This window comes from Drosophila persimilis, unplaced genomic scaffold, assembly GCF_003286085.1.
Source record: "Drosophila persimilis strain 14011-0111.01,24,50 unplaced genomic scaffold, DperRS2 tig00001237-arrow-arrow-pilon, whole genome shotgun sequence".
Classification (NCBI taxonomy): domain Eukaryota; kingdom Metazoa; phylum Arthropoda; class Insecta; order Diptera; family Drosophilidae; genus Drosophila; species Drosophila persimilis.
This window is the reverse complement of record NW_020825442.1, coordinates 107130-124300: the sequence shown is the minus strand read 5'-3', so window position 1 is coordinate 124300 and position 17171 is coordinate 107130. Positions and strand designations below refer to the sequence as shown.

Sequence of the window (17171 nt, the reverse complement as noted above, 5' to 3'; positions counted from 1 at the left end):
TTTCCAGGCTTTGCCATGGCTTCCCCCCATGTCGACTGTTTCTCGGCCAGAATTCATTTACTTATCTCTTCTTATTGTTTGCTCAACAGTCAGATGCCGGATTTCCTTCTCGAACAGATGGGATAGGACCCATCCATGATTTATTTAAATTTCATCGAACACTGCCAATAAGTGGCTGCCACTGTACGCGGGGCCTGGGGAATGGTCACACTAAATATCTGTTAGCCAACACTAAAGGCACTGAAGGTTACACAGCACTTTTGTCACAAATTTCAGACGAAGCAGGCGTTGACTGGATTAGGTTCCTGGTTCCTTGACTAAATCTAGCCGGAACTTCCATTCGAGTAAAAGTCACAGCAGTGTTCAGGTCGAAGCGGGAAAAAACGGAAGAAAATTTGTATTTTATTTTTACAATTTTACTTCCCTCAAAACGAAAATAATTTAAAGAGATTCGTCAAGGTAAGGCGATGCTGCATTGCTATTGTAGACTCGCTAACGCTGTTTCCCTTGTTGCAGACAACTAGGGTCTACAATCAAGATGGATATTTTCCGTGAAAATCTAACGGCAGTGATCAAGTCCGGGAAGTACTTCGTGGGCGTCAAGGAGACCCTGAAGGCCGTGAGCAGCGGTCAAGCTATGCTGGTGATCATCGCCGGCGACACGAGCGTCGGCCTCAAGACCGACGTCGAGAAGAAGGCCAAGAAGGGCAAGGTGGAGGCACTGGTCTTCGCCGGCAGCATGAAGGAGCTGGGCCGCGCCTGCGGCAAGTCCTTCAAAGTGAGCTGCATGGCCATCACTGATCAAATGGCAGCCGGGATGATCTGCTCCATGGTCGATGGCTTCTAAATGTTTCACTGTTTTCTTTTCGTTCAACCAAATAATGTATCAAATATAATGACTTAGCAGAAATTTTGACAGCTAACAGCTGATCCGACGTGTGCCTGTGATAGTACCGATACGATAGTATCGTAGCACGGAGAAGTGGCGAGTGGCAGCTGTTTTGACAGCATTCAATTAGTCTCGGACTTTTCCTGAAGCGAAACTGTTTGCTCTGCCCTCTCTGTAATTATTCTCTGGTTCCCCGCCGACAGCACCGCCTGATGAATGATCTCCAGCGCTGTGTCTGGGCTGGCCTTTGCGTCCGCCTTCCTGTTGTCTTGTGTGTGTTCTATTTTGGAGTATTTCCTTTTCATTTGATTCCATTTAATGTCGCTGATGGCAAGCAAGCAAAGTTGATTTGACGCCATTGCGTTTTGTTTTTACAGCATTATTTCTTAATAAGCGCCAAGCGGCAAGCACCAAGCGGCAAGTACCAAGCGGCAAGCGGCAAGCGGCATCGTCGTTGTTGTCGTCCTTCCGCCATTTGCCCAACTTTTATTCGCCGGCAAATCCCCTTGAACAATTTGTGTGCCGTTTCAGACAGGCAGAGGCCATGGGTAGGAGGCATGAGGCAGGAGGCAGGAGGCAGGAGGCAGTAGGGCCCGAGGGCAGGGGTAGGCAGCGGGAGGCAGCGGGAGATAAAGCAAAAATTAAATAATAAGAGTAGAAACTTCAGTCAGATTTTATTACGTAATTGGGTAGCAATTTCTTCATGGCACAACACAGAGAAACCAGCAGCCAGCAGCCAGCAGCAGGGGATGCACGGTGCAGGACGCAGGCAGCTGGAGGGGCAGCGGCAGCAGCAGGGACAGCAGCAGGAGCAAAAGATGCCACAGCCACTGAACACAAATTAAATTTGGCCTTTTCTCAGTCTCCTGTTACTCTGTTATCTTTGTTTTTTTTCTGTTTTTATCTGTTCTGTTTCTTCTCCTCTTCGCCGTTCGCTCCTTTGGGCTTCCCCTTAAGTATGCCCCAAGAAGCAGGGGGCGGTGGCGGGGCGGGGCTCGAGAGTTTTTTGCCTCCTTTGAGGAACCCAGTGAAGCGTGTGCCGCGGGGGCCCCCAGGTTAAATTGAGCATCGCTTGTCCAGCGATGGCTTGGCCAGGCCCAGGTCAAAGGCCAAATGAAAGAAAATTAAAAATTAAGCGCAAAGTTTCCCCCAGATTTGATATATACTACATACAATGTACATACACATTTACCCATAAATGAAACGAAACGAGTACCAGATCAAATTTATGCAATGGAATGCCCAAAGTTTAATTGCCAGTGGAGCTGGAGCTGGAGATGGAGCTGGAGATGGAGAGCATGTGATGGCTTTTCCTTTGGATATGCTGCAATTTATTTGCAATTTACGACAGTTTTCCTTTTTGTTTTTCGCTCATTTTCCACTTTATCAGCGATTTGTGCGTCCTGGTCCTCAAGAGCCGCAGTCAAATCGTTTCGTTTCAATAGAATTTCAATAAATTTATCAACGTGTCGCCCGCTGAGTTCTCTCTCTCTCTCTCTCTCTCTCTCTCTCTCTCTCGCTCTGCCTCTCTGTCTTTGTCTCTGCCTCTTTGGTATGCTCTTTCTGCTGGCTCTTGGCAAGCCATTTTCCATTTGCATTTGCATCCTATCCTAGTGTCGTTGAACGCCTTCGACTCTTCCTTTTCCCGAGCTTCGTCTAGCAGAAACGGGCAATCGGTCGTATACTTTATCTGGCGACAGCGTCGCATCGTTTGCATGCCTGCACCCAGCTGCACCCCCCCTTTCGGGCTCTCTCTCTCTCTCTCTCTCTCTCTCCTTCTGCTTCGTTACCCCTATTCAATTTCAACACCCGCCCGTCTCTATCTTTATGTCATCTTTTTAGTGCCGTGCTGCAATCTACTTGTACTTCCTCTCAGATTCCCCTCTCTCCTGCCCACTCCGCCGTCTTGTCCCGGGCGCAATGCGCTTATGTGCTTCCTTCCTGCCACCCACTCTGCCCGCAGGCCCGCACTCTCTGCCTCTGCCTCTGCCTCTGCCCCAATCGCATCGCATCTCATCTGACGTGGCTTGGCTACGTGCCGCCAGTGGAGCCAGCTGGGTTCGCTTCGTCTCCCGCTTTGCAGCACCCAATCTGCTGCGGCTCAAGCGGAAATTTATTATTGACAGCATCTGCCGCTGCAATGCAAACAACTGCTTGCAACGAAGGTTTGCCAGCCAGTGGGAGCCCCGAGAGCAGAGCAGGAGGATGGAGTCAAAGCCACGCACACGGAAAATGCCAGAGTCGGCAATTTTGTGGACTAAGTAGCGTACGCCAGAGCAGAGCTCCCTGGACTGACTGACTGGCTGACTCTGACTCTGACTCTGAATCTGACTCTGACTCTGAGGGAATGTCGGATGGCAAAGACACTGACTGACTGACGACTGACTGGCATTGATGGTGGGCCATCTCTTTGCCACGGCTGCACCGGCAGCACCGGCTGCTGATGTGCATAACATTGACACAAAGTGCACGAGCAGCAGGAGCAGCAGGAGCTGCAGGAGCAGCAGGAGCTGCAGGAGCAGCGATGGCCAAATGACACAAACGACTGGCGGAGATTGGGGAGTCACTGGTTAGTCGTCTAAGCGAAGGGACAGGCGGCCAAATTGTCAAAGAAGTAAACCTTGGCAACTAACAGAACAATTATAGATATTATACGAGAATTCTTTTATTTAAATCGAATAAAGCCACAAATCACAAGAGACTGTCTTGTGTTCCACGACACATTTTGGATTTATTTAGAGGTTTCTTGCAGATTCCTTCTGTGATCCTTGGCGACACTTTTGTCGCCTGTGGCTCGGCCGAATACAAATAGATTGCCTTTTGCTTTAATGGATGTCGTGCTGCTTGTCATTCGCTTCTTCCGCTTTTGTGGTGTTCCCTTACTGCAACGCTGCCGCCTGCCGCCTGACGCCGCCGCCACTCAAGTGCCTTCTGACAAAGGGCAATCACTTGTGACCGATGCCAAGCCATGACCTGTCACCCCTCTGCTGCTCCTCCTCCGTCCAACCACTCCATCCGCTTCCGCTTTGAGAATGCGATTGCGACTGGCGCTGGCACTGGCACTGGCATTGGCACTGCCTTCAGTTCAGCGAGTTCAGGAGAGGGGGAAGGGGGTTCTGGTCGTCTTTCAAGTTAATTACACCGCTTGAAACGCGGCTGCTGGTTGCTTGACTCCTCTGACTGCTGACTGCTGACTGCTGCTGCCTGCACTGTCAAAGCGTTCCATTTCAATTTATTTTCGGGCAAACTTCTAATTTATTTAATTAATTTTAGTCCTGCAGAAAAGGGTTGCTGCTGCTCCTGCTGGCTGCTGCGGTGGGGGCGTGGCCTTCTTTTAATGACAAATAAAATAAATTTTGTGCATTTTCCCTTTGTTAATATTTGTATTGTCTGACTTTCTGTCTCTCTGTCTGACTTTGTGGCTTGAAAAAGTTGGAGCTTAATTATTTGTTTTTCCCACACGTCGCTCGCTCGCTCTCTCACTCCCTCTCACTCTCTCCTTGTCTCTTCAGATTGTACTTCCCTCTCGCTTGCAAAGGGTATTATGATTTTTAACAGATTTTTGCCATGCAAAAGGTAACAATTTTCAACTTCATTTAGTTTCGATTCAGTCGCGGGGAGTGTTGGAAAATAGCTCGCATATGCTCACCAACACTACTCAAACATAGCAAACTGTTACCCAACATTTTTTCACAATGAAGACGGGAATAAATTTTCAGTCCCAGCAGGCGTTGATTTTACATTATTCCTTGACTAAACCTTTGCCAGAACTTCCATTCGAAGCAAAGTCAGAGCAGCGTTCAGATCGAAGCGAGAAAAAAAGGAAGAAAAATTTAATTAAGAGGTTCGTAAAAGTGTAAAAATACAACAATCGTGATTTAATCAAGGCTGTTTCCCTTTCGCAGTCAACTAGAGTCAACAATCAAAATGGATGTTTTCTGCGAATGTCTGTCGGGTGTGATCAAGTCCGGGAAGTACTTTGTGGGCATCAAGGAGACCCTGAAGGCCGTGCGCAACGGTGCGGCCATTCTGGTGATCATCGCCGGCGACACGAGCGTCGGCCTCAAGACCGACGTCGAGAAGAAGGCCAAGAAGGGCAAGGTGGAGGCACTGGTCTTCGCCGGCAGCATGAAGGAGCTGGGCCGCGCCTGCGGCAAGTCCTTCAAAGTGAGCTGCATGGCCATCACTGATCCAACGGCTGCTGCCGTCATCTGCTCTATGGTCGATGGCGCTTAGTTGATAGTTCCAAAGTTTCCATTCAATCGAATAAAATGCCTGGGCAATAATTTTGACAGTTGTCTCGACTACAGGGTATCTGAAGGGCATCTACCACTTCGTGGCAGGTTCGGTTGTGCTGTGTCTATTGTGTGGTCATTGTCTAATGGTTTCTGTGTTTGGCTTTCTTTTTCCATCATCCATTTTCTTGTCCCTTTTCTAGCGTGGGCGGAAAAGTTTTGCCGCCTGACAGTTTTTGGCCAGGGGCTCCCTCGAGATGAAGAAGTCACCTAATGGATTCAACCTTTTCCTTTCCTTCTGTCCCTCTTTTTCTGGGGACAACAACCCACTAACAAGTTAATTGAGAGCAATTTTCAGTTTTCTCATCGTTGAATCACATTAAAGAGACCGGGAAAGGGGAGAGGAGAAGGAGAAGTATTATATTAACTGTACTTGTAATTAAGAATCGACCGAAACCGATTCCGGGTGCGGACTACGGGTCTCTCTGGGACTTCGGGGACTCTGGGAGTCCGGGCTCTCGGTTGTCCGTTGTCCTTTGTCCTTTGTCCGTGTTCAGTTGCCCATTAAGGTGTCACAAATTGAAAGCGAGCTGTTAAAAAGGCGCTGCTTGCCGCAGCGACGCGCTTAAAGTCGCGCGCACAATCACTGACGCCTGACGACCCAGCCCCACCCCAGCGCACCCAAAAAAAGGGGTGGCAGAGGCATGGCCGAGGATGGGGGTAAAAAGCGAATTATGTCAACCTTTTGATGCTGTCAAGTGCCGCAAATTGAATTATGCACAAAGGAGAAAAGGTGTCGCCAGAGTCAACAGCCGTCTGTCTCTGTCGCTTTTCTCTCTCTCTCCATCCTTTGCCCCACTGAAGGACACTCTCACCAAAAAAAAAACAAAAACCTACAAAAAATACAAAGGAAAGCTGCTGGAGAGTCGTCTGTTGTGTTAAAGGATTCGCATTTGAATGATTTCGCGTGCGCGCGTTTTAAATCGCCCGCCCTGCCGCGTGGGCGTTTCCAGTCGCGCGTGCGGTTTTCTAATTAATTCTTATGCAAATATCGCTCTCAGCCACACCCACACCCACGCCCCCACCACCCAACCCCTCTAGGGAGTCAGGGGATTCCTCGGAATCCGAATCTCGAATCCCGAAACCAGAAACCCGATGCTCCTGCGAAGCCAATGGAAATCGCATTAAAATTTCCCGCATAAATCGCGATGCCGCAAAACAAAGGGAAAACTCTTTTTCCTTCGTCTAGCCGGATAGTGGGCTGTGGGCGGTGGGGGAGTTGCCATGTCAAACATGAAATTCAATTGTGTTTTTTTACGTGTGTATCTGTGTATCTGTGTGTGTGTGTCCTGTGTAGCATATGCGACTCAGGGATTCCAGGATTTGGAGCGGGTTTTGGTGGGGGCCTCTCGTGCATTTGTGCAAAACTTTCACGTTGACATTTCCATAATAATTTTCTTTTCATTCTTTTCCCATTTCACTCTTTCACTTTGATTTTTTTGTCTTTTTTTTTGATTTTGATTTCTTTTTTCGGCCGCAAAAAGTTTGCATTGCTTTTGACGCACGACTGGCTACCGGAAGTGGGCGGATGAACGGAAGAGGCCCCACTCCCACCCCCACACCCACACCCTCCCTTGACCGTCCCCGTCGCCGAGGCCCCTTTTTGCTCTGCTTTTGCTCTGCGTCCAAGCTGCCTTTTTGCATATTGATGAGAGGCAGAGCGAGATCCGTCCGTCCGTCAAAGGGGGACTGGGAGCGGGAGTGGGACTGGGAGTGGGAGTGGGCGTGAGAATGGGTTATCTGGGGAAGAAAATGGAAAATCTGAAATCCAAAATCTAACTTGAGGGTAGCCCTCGAGTGATGCGCGGCCCACGCACCGTGTGTCAAAATTGAATGACAAAACTCATGTGTGTGTGCGGCGGGAGTGGAGGGGCGGCAGTGAGGCCGCCCCCCCATTCAGAAACACTTTTTCGGAGCCGAGGCAGAGGCAGTGGCAGGGCCAGTGCCAGGCCCCCAAGCCACGAAAAATGCAAAGCAGCTCGGAAAACGTACGAGTATTCGAAACAGTTTGGGTCTCACGCAGCAACCGCCAAATCCATCGCATCTTGCTGCCACGCCCATATGCTGTGGTGCGTGTGTCCTTAGGCCTGGATGTCGTCCTTAAAGCAGTTGAGAACTTTATACATTTTTCATGGCACAGACGGGGGAAAAGCTAAAATAAAAACCGGGCAAAACAGCAAAATGAAACCGGGAAAAAAGCGAAGCACATACACAGATTTGGGGAGCAAAAATTTCCATCGTTATGCGGTCGGTCGGTCGGTCGGTCGGTTGGTCAGTGCTTGACGGCGCAGATTTCCCAGGGAAATGCAATCTAATTGGCATTTGAACTGGGATTTGTCATGGCTCCCAAAAGAGCAGACAGATAGAGAGACATTTGTTATTGTACGACAGTGGAAATAGAACTAGTGTCGCGATTAAAGGCAGAGCAAGAGGAGATCCCACCTTCCTAGTGAAACTCGAACCAGAACAAATTTCCATCGAAATGATAATAAATAATCTTCGACCAAAGGATGAGGGATAGAAAGAGGGTCTTAGAGACCGGAAATTGATGAAAATCTTCCATTAATTCAAGGTCAAAGTGAGCCCCCTCCACTCTCTCCTTTTCATTTCAATTGAAATTAACTTTCAAGTTCGGTTTGCGATTCGATTTGGCTATTTCAAAGATCTTAGATTTGTATGCCCTTTGCATCCAACCCCTCCCCCCAATGCCACCCCCCCCACCCCATTGTCTGTGTCATGTGCTGTACTTAGAATGCTATTAACTCCGAGGAGAGAGAGTTTCGAAGAAGAAACACACACAGCAAAATTATATTGAAACTTGTGCGGCTTTTTGGCTTTTCAGCCTCGCCGCCTTGCCGCCTTTTTTCGGGGTAATTCTATTTTGTCCTTTGGGGCCTGGGTGGGAGCTTTGGCTTTCCGCTTTTCGGAGGCGTCTACTTAAAAATACATTTACACTTTAATGACGGGGTCTGCCCCACAATGTGGCAGTGGCAGTGGCAGTGGCTGTGGCACAGCCAAAAACAAATCAAAAAGAAATTAAATGACCTTTTGCACATGGCAGACAATACTTTAAACTCAATGGGTGGCCTCGGGGGCAGGAGCAGCATAGACCAAGGGTGGGGCGTTGTGGGGAGTCGGCAATCGGGGGTCAGGTTCGGGTCATTTCAATGTGTTTGACTGTCGCCGTTGTCGTTGTCGTTTGTCCCCTACGTGACGAGTGCTGCCAATACCCAGGAAAAAAAGAAGAGAATCCGAAAAGGGAGCACAAAAATAGATGTAGAAGAGAGGAGAGAGACAGGGGGAGAAAGCGGGTAGCACAAATGTAATAAAAGGCGGCATCAAAAGGCCAAAAACACACACAAAAGGCAACGTTGCCAATACAAATGGCAGATCCATGGTCCCTGGTCCCTGGTCCCTGGCAGTGGTCCTTCTCCTGCTCCGTGGGCTAATGTTGAACCCATTTCAAAGTGTGTCCTTCCACCCTTCCACCCGTACAACCCTTGCCCCACTGTCCGTGTCCGTGTCCATGTCGATGTCGTGGTCCATGTGTCCGCCCCCCGTAAAAGAAAAAAAAAAAAAAAGAAGAAAACTTTTGTTATTCTTGTGTGCATTTCAATTCGCTTCTCCCTCGGACGGTCGGTCGCCCATTGACTGGGCCAATCACAATTCATATTTAATGCCAAGTTCGATTCCTTCTGCTCCTGCAGTGGCTTTCTGCCAGTGGCTGCCACCGACAAAGCCCCGACTTTCCTCGTGCCCCCCCTGCAGTTGCCGTTCAGCATTCAGGCGGCTTGCATTTTAATTTTCCTCTTTGTCGGACATGTCCATTGACATGGCTGGACGGGAATAGACGATGTGACAGTGTGGCCACAATGATCAGGAGAGAGGGGCAAGGAGTGTGGCCAGAGTGCATCCAGAGGCACTTTTATAGTGTGACCAGGCAACTCTTGAAAGAACTTTCTTTCATTCTAGCAAACATTTTCCTCTCCTAAGTGGAAATACCAAACTAAAAACATATAAAATACCAAAAAATACCAGTTTTTGTGATGCCAAACTGATGTTTAATTGGAAATGCAACGACAGTCCGCATCCAATATACTATATGCATGGGTTCTTTGCATTTTATGGTCACACTAAAAATTATACAGTATGGAAGGACACATAGAGAGTGAGGAGAGGCAGAGAATAGAAATGGAGAAGGGAAAACTTATAAAATATCTGCAAGGAATACAAATTCGATTCATGAATAAATTTTATGTACAGCCTTTGGCTGCTTTCTATTTTATGGCATGTTGTTTTCCCACTCTTTTGGGCCGGCTTCGGGGGGTGGGAAGGGTGGAAGCCAAGGATATCTGCATATCTCTTCTCGACTTTGGCATTGCTTTCGGTACGAAGTTGATGATTTACGAACAGACACCGACACACTCCCGTACTCCAGATAATTACGCGATGGTCTAGACTTCAACAAAAAAGGGGAAAGCGGCTTAGCCGATGGAAAGTTTTTCTGTAAGCAGGAGCTGGCAGTTGGATGCTGGATGCTGGATGCTGGATGCCAACTGGCGTTGGAGTTGGTGTTGCCTGTTGGCACTGGGGCAACATAATCACAAGTTAATCCGCCATCCAAGGAGGAGCCGGAGCTGGAGCCGGAGCCAGGCCAGAACTCTGTTCGAATGGAGATAAGATACACAACTTTCCAGATACTTGCCAGAGAGGGGGCTCGCGAGTGTTTCTGCTTCTTCTGGCTTTAAAGTGTTTTATTTTCGTCCCCTACGACTCTGTCTAATGGGGTTTCCGCATTCCCTTTCGAGAGATATTTGCCCCACAGTGTGTACAGGCCCAGTCCCTGTCCCAGTCCCTGCCCAGCCCCTGGTCATCGATGGGGGTCTTTGTAAATGTTTGCAGCCCTAACAATGTTATTTACAGCAGCTGCCGCCAGGTGCGAGGCTTCGCCCCCAAAAGAAGGCAAAGAAGCGAAAGGCGAACGGGTCCTCCGGAAAGGACAAACAAAAAGCTACAAAAGCAAAAGAAAACGAAAGGAAAGGTAAGGTAAAAAAAAAGCGGGAAACCAATTCGACGAAAGGTGAAAGGTGTTGGGCTGTTGATTCTCTCGCCCCCTTAACCCCTTGCCCTTGCGCCAGGAGGACGGGGCCATGCCCCGGCCCGACTGTGGCAAGAGTTACGCAAATTGCTGAGCTGGCGGCAAAGGCTGTAAAATTTTATTGAGCATACACGAAGCATGAAGCATTGTGGCACGGGGCATGGGGCATGGGGCATGGGCGGCGCACTGGGCGACGAGCCACGACAAATATGCGGTTAAGGGGAGGGAAATGAGGGGTCGGGTCCTGGCTTGGGTATGGTAGGCCGCATTACGGCCTTAATTTTCAAAAGAAGCTTTGATTTGCCATCACCCCCGAGGAAGGGGGCTGGGGCGGGGGCAAAGGGCGTTGCGATTTATTGTCAAGTATAAAATGTTATGGCCATGAAAGGAGTGGGACCACCTGCGGGACCAGTGGCTAAAACAGTTATTTGCACTTGCCCCCGATGTGCTCCGGCTACGTGCCGAATCAATTGAGTGACGGCTACTGCTGCCACTGCCACTGCCACTGCCGCTGCGGTGCGGTGCGGTGCGGTGCGGGGTGGCAGACAGCTGTAAAATGGGGCAGCCATAAAACGGGTGGCACTCGGCGGTAGTGGGAAGCCCGTACTGTAGTTACACATAAATCATTTAAGTCCGCACCGCTCCGCTCCGCTCTGCTCTGCGGCTCTCGTGACTCCTTCGAATCTATGCAAAATGTTTACTCAATGCGCGGCCTGGCCATAAAATTGTTGTAAATTCGTAGCAGGGGACGGGGGGACGAGGGGACTCGCACCTGCCACGCATGCCAAATGAACTGGAGAGATCTTCGAAGGCAGCAGCCTCCAGCCTCCAGCCCTGGCTCTCCGCCCCCGCAAATGATGCATATTTGATGCTTGTTTTACATATGCCAACAGCCATACCATCCAGGGGACGACACATGCTCGCGAGAGCACAGAGACACAGAGACACAGAGAGGGAGAGAGCAGGAGAGGAAGGGTGGGGAAAATTTGTCACTGACAATTTTCATTAATTTAAAAAGCCAAATAAATTGTGCCAGCATTCAACCGCAAACACCCACAAGACACACAGGTATTTCGCTAGAAAGGAAAAGGGAAAAGGCAGACTGAAGAGATACCTTTTCCGATGCAGCCTCTGGGATCTATGGTTGATCTATGAAGAAGGGGCTAAGGGGTAAGAAGATTGTATTCGTATTCATCGGTGGGCTCTGTGGGCGGAATAATGATACCCGCTTCTGGAAAAGGGTAAAACAAGCACACAATCACGCATCCCGCAGCACACGCACACGCACACGCACTTGCATATCATTAAAGAGTAGTTAGAGGAAAGGGAGCAAGACGAGGGAGTGAAAGAACGATGGTAACAGGGAAGGCTTAGAAGTGGGACCTGCCGAGGCGTCACGCCCACACGCACATTAGCTCTGGAACCACCTGCCCAACCGCCCACACAATCAGATTTCCCCCGAACCTCCTGGCGCCCACGGAGCCAACCCACAAAGAGCTGCGGTGGGTGTCGGAAAAAGTGTCAAAAATGCGTGGAAAATTCCGACGAACGAAACGAAAGGCGCCCCACAATGGCATGGATATTTGGCAGAATTTAAATATGCATGAAATCCTCATATATTTTGGTTGAGTTACAAAAATGTGGACATTCCCGAACAATTCGCAGAAATAATGGTCGTGATTCCTGATGATTTCGTTTCGGTAGCGGTGTAAAAGGGGCAAACATGCTGCTTTTCCTTGGGAAGCCAGTCTGGCAAGCAACTTCCATCGGTTTCCAGGACAGCACAGCCTTTGTATTGGGCTGGCATTTATTCTAGCATAACTTTTTGAGTAGTTTTCCGTGGAAAAAGGCAAGCAAAGAGTGGCGCGTGGTGCGTGGCGCGTGGCACATGGGTGGGGGAGTGGGGTATTTCGGGGTCAAAGAACTAATGAAATGAAAACTCATTAAGCAACAACTTTGTTGCGATTTGTTGTCGCTGTGACACGGTTACTGTTACTCCTCCCAGCATCCGATGTCTGCCCCTGGGACTCCAGGGGAGCGACAGGACACAGAGGAGAACACTTCCTGGCAACACACACACAGAAATGCCGAGTTGAAAAGTTAGCGGATCCTTTTTGCTAGCATTCATGCTAATAATTTGATGGCACAACGGCACCGAAACGAGGACGACGAGTCCTCGACTCCTCGACTCGACATCTTTCGACACCCTTCTGCAGGGGCCATCGCTGCTCCAATTGCAGCAACAGCATCGTTATGGTATAAAAAGGCAGCCCCAGAAAAAACACACAGCAGCAGGAGCAGGAGCAGGAGCAGCAGTTGAAAGCCATTTCATGTTGATGTTGCGTTTTCATTACGCGCAATTTTGGCAGCCACGCCCCGCCCCCTGCTGCCCCCTGCTGCCTCCTGCTGCCTCCTGCTGCTGCCGGCTGTTAATTTTCTTTGATGCCGCAGCGCGAATTGAATTAAATTCTATTAAAAAAGTCACCCGAAAATAAACGAACACAAACACACATACAGACACACACACACACACACAGGAAGAGAGAGAGATAAAAGTATTTTTGAAATAAAATATAATTTCATCCGGAACTCAAACTGGAAAATGGAGAAATGGAGAAATGGGGAAATGGCGGCGGGCAGACACTCACCTGCAAATTGGGCGGACAATGATCCAATAGCTCCAGCATATGTTTGATATTCTGCGCATCCTGTATCACAAAATTCAATTCCATATCGAATTCGCCGCCGACCAACTGGAAAAAAAAACGTAGAAAGGAAGGAAAAACATGAGGAAAAACTGTATGCAGATACGCCAGGAAAGTGTTGCTGCAACTGTTTCAACAATTAGTGCCACACCAAAATATCAATTTAAACAATTTTAATATAATAATGTTTTCATGCTTTTTCATCTCTCGACTGGAAAAAGTGCCAAAAAACGTTTTCTGTACAGCAGATTTGTAATTGCCAAAGTTTTTGAATTGGAAATGAATCACATTTTCAGCTCAAAGCGAGGGGAAACGCTGTAGGCCGCGGCATAGGCCGCAGTTCTACCTTTATAGTCGGTATACAACCGAGATTATTTATGCAATTAATACAATGTATTATGATAATATATAATAACCGATGGAACCGTTTGGGACTCCGTTTTTACACATTCGAATTTATCTACTTCCATTTATTACTTGCAACAGTGCTATTATTGCTCTAGCTCTTATAGTCTCTGAGAGTCGTTAAACAGGACGGACAGACAGACATGGCTGTATCGACTCGGCTCTTGATGCTGATCAAGAATATGTATGGTTTATGGGGTCGGAAACACTTCTTTCTGGGTGTTACACACATCCACTCCCTCCACAAATCGGGTACAAAAGAGTTCAAAGTCAAGGGTTGGGTGTGGGGAGGGCTTTCGGTTATAGAGGATATAAGCCAAAGCCTCAACCGATGCTAACCGACGGCTTAAGCTGTGCAAAGTTTCTCTCCCATCGTTCCAGCTGCCATTTAAATCAATACAAAAGCTAGCAATTCTTATAATTCTGTTCAACGTTTCATTCCCATCGTTCCAAGTGCCATTAGCGCAAATGTAAATCGACAAAAGCTTTCGGATATTTAAGAATTGTGAAAATAATGGATTTAGTGAGGAAATTGTTTGGTTTTTCTCTAGTAACCAGAAGATCAGCTCTTCAGATGCCATATATATGGAAATGTGCGCTAGTTTTCATAAAAAAAGTTGCATTCCCATCGTTCCAAGTGTCATCGAAGCTAATGTGGCCCGACAAAAACGTTTGGACGCTGCAGGATTGTGGGAAAAATGTAGATTTCGATATAAAATTGATTGGGTTTTCTCCTGTGTTCAACTTAAAATCTGTTTGATGGGTAATCATCTGATTTTCATGGCTCTATTTATGGAGAACGGTTTCCATTACCCTCTCTGAAGCCTCCCCTTAGCAGCGAAGTGTTTGCTTACAGCCCCAGGGATGGTAGAATGGGAATCGGAATGGCGGATGGTGGATGGTGGAGTGTGGATGGGCGAAGGGATTATCATTTAGCGAACCATTTGCTTGCATCAAGGATGTTTTGGGTAAAACCATCTCGCCATCTCCCCATCTCTCTCCCTACTCCCACTCTCTTTCTGGCACTCATTCTGTTTAGTTTTTCGTGGGCTTAGCCTAAGTACAGACGGAGTGTGTTAACTGCTTGAGCGTGTCCTAGACACATCCTTGTGGCAGAGAGCAATCAGAGCGCCCTTTCAGCAGCGCCAACAATAACAATCGACAGTCGAGAGAGGGTGGGCTGCTGGCTGGTGGCTGCTGGCATGTGCCATGTGGCATGTGGCATGGGTGGTTGAGGAGCCTGAGTCACGTCACAAAGCGGCGGCAGCGAAGGCGACTGCGATGGCGGCAAAAAAAGGTTCTAACTTAATTATGCCAGGCGCCAACGAAATCTACTTGCCGCCACACCACACACCCTGCACACCCTGCACACCCTGCACACCCTGTACACCCTGAAGGACATTTTCAGGGCCACGCCCCACTCGATGGGCTGTCAATAGATATTTTGTCTGCCGAAAAATGGTTCTACTTTTCTGGCGAATGCTTTTTGCGCGCTTTAATAAAATCAGCAAAATAAATTCAATAAATTGATTAGAGAGGAAACAGAGATCCAGAGAGTGAGAAGGAGACGTATCTCTCTCTCCCTCTTTTTCAGTCTCAGTCGCAAAAGTGTTACAAGTGTCTCTCTTTTACGCTCATAGAAAAATCCCCAACTGTATTTATGTCTATTTTTGTTTGTTTTTCCCGCTTTTCTTTTTCCTTTCCTTTTTTTTCTGCGTAAGGAGTTTTCCCTTTTGTCATGGGGGCACGGCGTCCGCCAGCTTGGCGCCTGGCCTCCACTGGAGACGTCTCACGCTCTCCCTCTCCCTCTTCCTCGCTCCCTCTCTCTGTGCTCCACTACTCTCTGTTGTGTGAGTGCACTTGAGCTTGTTTATAATTATGTGGCAGAGGTTTTCCGGCTGCTCCCCTTGGCCGCCTGATCCCTTTCTGTGGCTTACGGCCACGGCCACGGCCAGAGGCAATGCGATTTGCCTTATCACCTGGCAACAAAAATCATTGCCAGATGGAAAAGCTGCAGAAGTGCCAGCAATATGGCCAACAATCCCTGCTGTGGGGGGCGAGGCGAGCCAAATCAAAGCCCAAGAACACCTCTCACCCCTGCGTCATCCGATGGCAATGAAAACAAGCAAAGGATCTCTAAGCCTCTCGGATTAGGGAGCAATTTATAATGCCCCCAAAACGTGGGGGCAGCGGCAGCCACATTTCAGAGCAGCCTCACCATTTTCAGCCTTCAGAATGAGCTCAAGAGATGTTCCTTGAAGTAGGAAAAAGACTATTCCCTTTGAATCTTTTCAAAATCATTTTTCAAAAATTTCAAAAGAATTTAAATCGAGGATTCATCGACACCAGGTGGTGTCAAGCAGGGTTCAAGGGGCATTGATATCGATTTGTCATGGCAAACGTTTCACATATTTAATGCATAACCGATTCGTAACCGTTTCATAGCCGCCTATATCTGAGGGATCTTCCCCATTGGCCTCTTCCTGCACGTCCTACTTTTTAAATGGAAAGTTTTGACCACTTTCCGAGCCGAAAAATGTAATATAGCTGCAGCATGGTACGCTTTTGTCCTTCTCTGTCCTACGTCTCTTGTGTACCGAAGTATTCCCAGGGACTCCCGGGAGAACTAACGAATTCCGATTATGTATGGACCCAAGGATGGCGAGGAAAACTTCCAGGCAGGCGAAAGCAGAGTCCATAATAATCAGAATCCAGCGAAAGGCAGGTACTACGAGGGGAGAATGCTCATTCATATTTAAATTAAACTTTGAGGAAAGTTTTGTCGTGGTGGCGGCTCTGGCTGCCATCCATCCCTCCATTCCTCCACCATCGCTGCCCCCCAATTAGGGCAGGCGTGGCCGCCCATGCCACACCGTGCTGCGGCAGGTCTTAGTACAAGCATTTTAAACGCCGCTTAATTATATTCGTCGCTTGTTCTGATCCGCTGAAAAGCCTCGTACATTCCCCTGGGAGCCGCCGCTGCTTCGCACCTTTTTTCTAGAACATTTAGTCAATTTTGAAGTTCATTTCGAAAAAGTTTTTCTTTTATATTTCTTTGGTGGCGCTTCGCTTTTTCTCGCTTTTTCTCACTTTTTCTGGCTTTTTGCTCGCTTTTCTTGCTGCTTCAGAGTTTCTACGTTTCATTTGTGCTGTGGAAACTCTGGCATTGACGTGTCGCCTGCTTGTCACCTTGTTATCCCCACCGCACCACACCACCTACCCCTGCCACTCCCTGGCGCTTATTTAAAGTAAATTGAATTTCTATTTTATTTAAAATGCGCATTGAGACGCACTAAAAGTTCCTCAAGTGGCAGCGTTTTGTGGGTCCCCCGAGAGGCGGCCGGGAGTCGGGAAGTGTGCGAGTGGGCGGGGAGTGGGCTGAGAGAGAGAGAGAGAGAGGGAGAGAGACTTTTCACACGTCTTTGTCTTTCCGTTCTAATTGTTTTCGTTCATTCTTCTTGCATTTATAGCTTGAAACTTGATCTGCGTCAAAAGCCAGGTGTTCAAGGAGCCAAAATGACAGATTCCGTTTCGTTCCTCGTGTAACAAAGATCCGGTGACAAAGTGTTGTCCCTGCTATATGCTCATCTGCCAAAGGAATTTAAATATAATGAATTATCGATTTAGGGAATACATTGGAAGCCAAGCGTTTGTCACACTTGATTCATTAGCAAATGAAGCAATGAAATGGTCCTCACTCGTCGCATTTGGTCTCTGATAACCTGCATTCCCTCTACATTTCCACATTTCCGTATTCCAATCGCCTTTTCCGTTTCCCC

General features: G+C 48.2%; 2 protein-coding genes across 2 annotated transcripts in view; one reads left to right on the top strand and one right to left on the bottom strand.

Moving 5' to 3' along the window:
• Positions 1 to 17171, bottom strand: part of LOC6596805 (neurobeachin) — a 68740-nt gene that overhangs the window by 37836 nt on the left and 13733 nt on the right. The window contains exon 2 of the mRNA XM_026994099.1: positions 12931 to 13035. Coding sequence (XP_026849900.1) covers positions 12931 to 13035 — 105 coding nt within the window. The remainder of the gene's footprint in view (positions 1 to 12930; positions 13036 to 17171) is intronic.
• LOC6596809 (60S ribosomal protein L30) lies at positions 375 to 5170 on the top strand. The gene is made up of 3 exons (XM_002021853.2): positions 375 to 459; positions 517 to 643; positions 4922 to 5170. The coding sequence occupies exons 2-3, from the start codon at positions 539 to 541 to the stop codon at positions 5123 to 5125; spliced, it is 309 nt and encodes a 102-aa protein (XP_002021889.2). The 5' UTR covers positions 375 to 459; positions 517 to 538; the 3' UTR covers positions 5126 to 5170.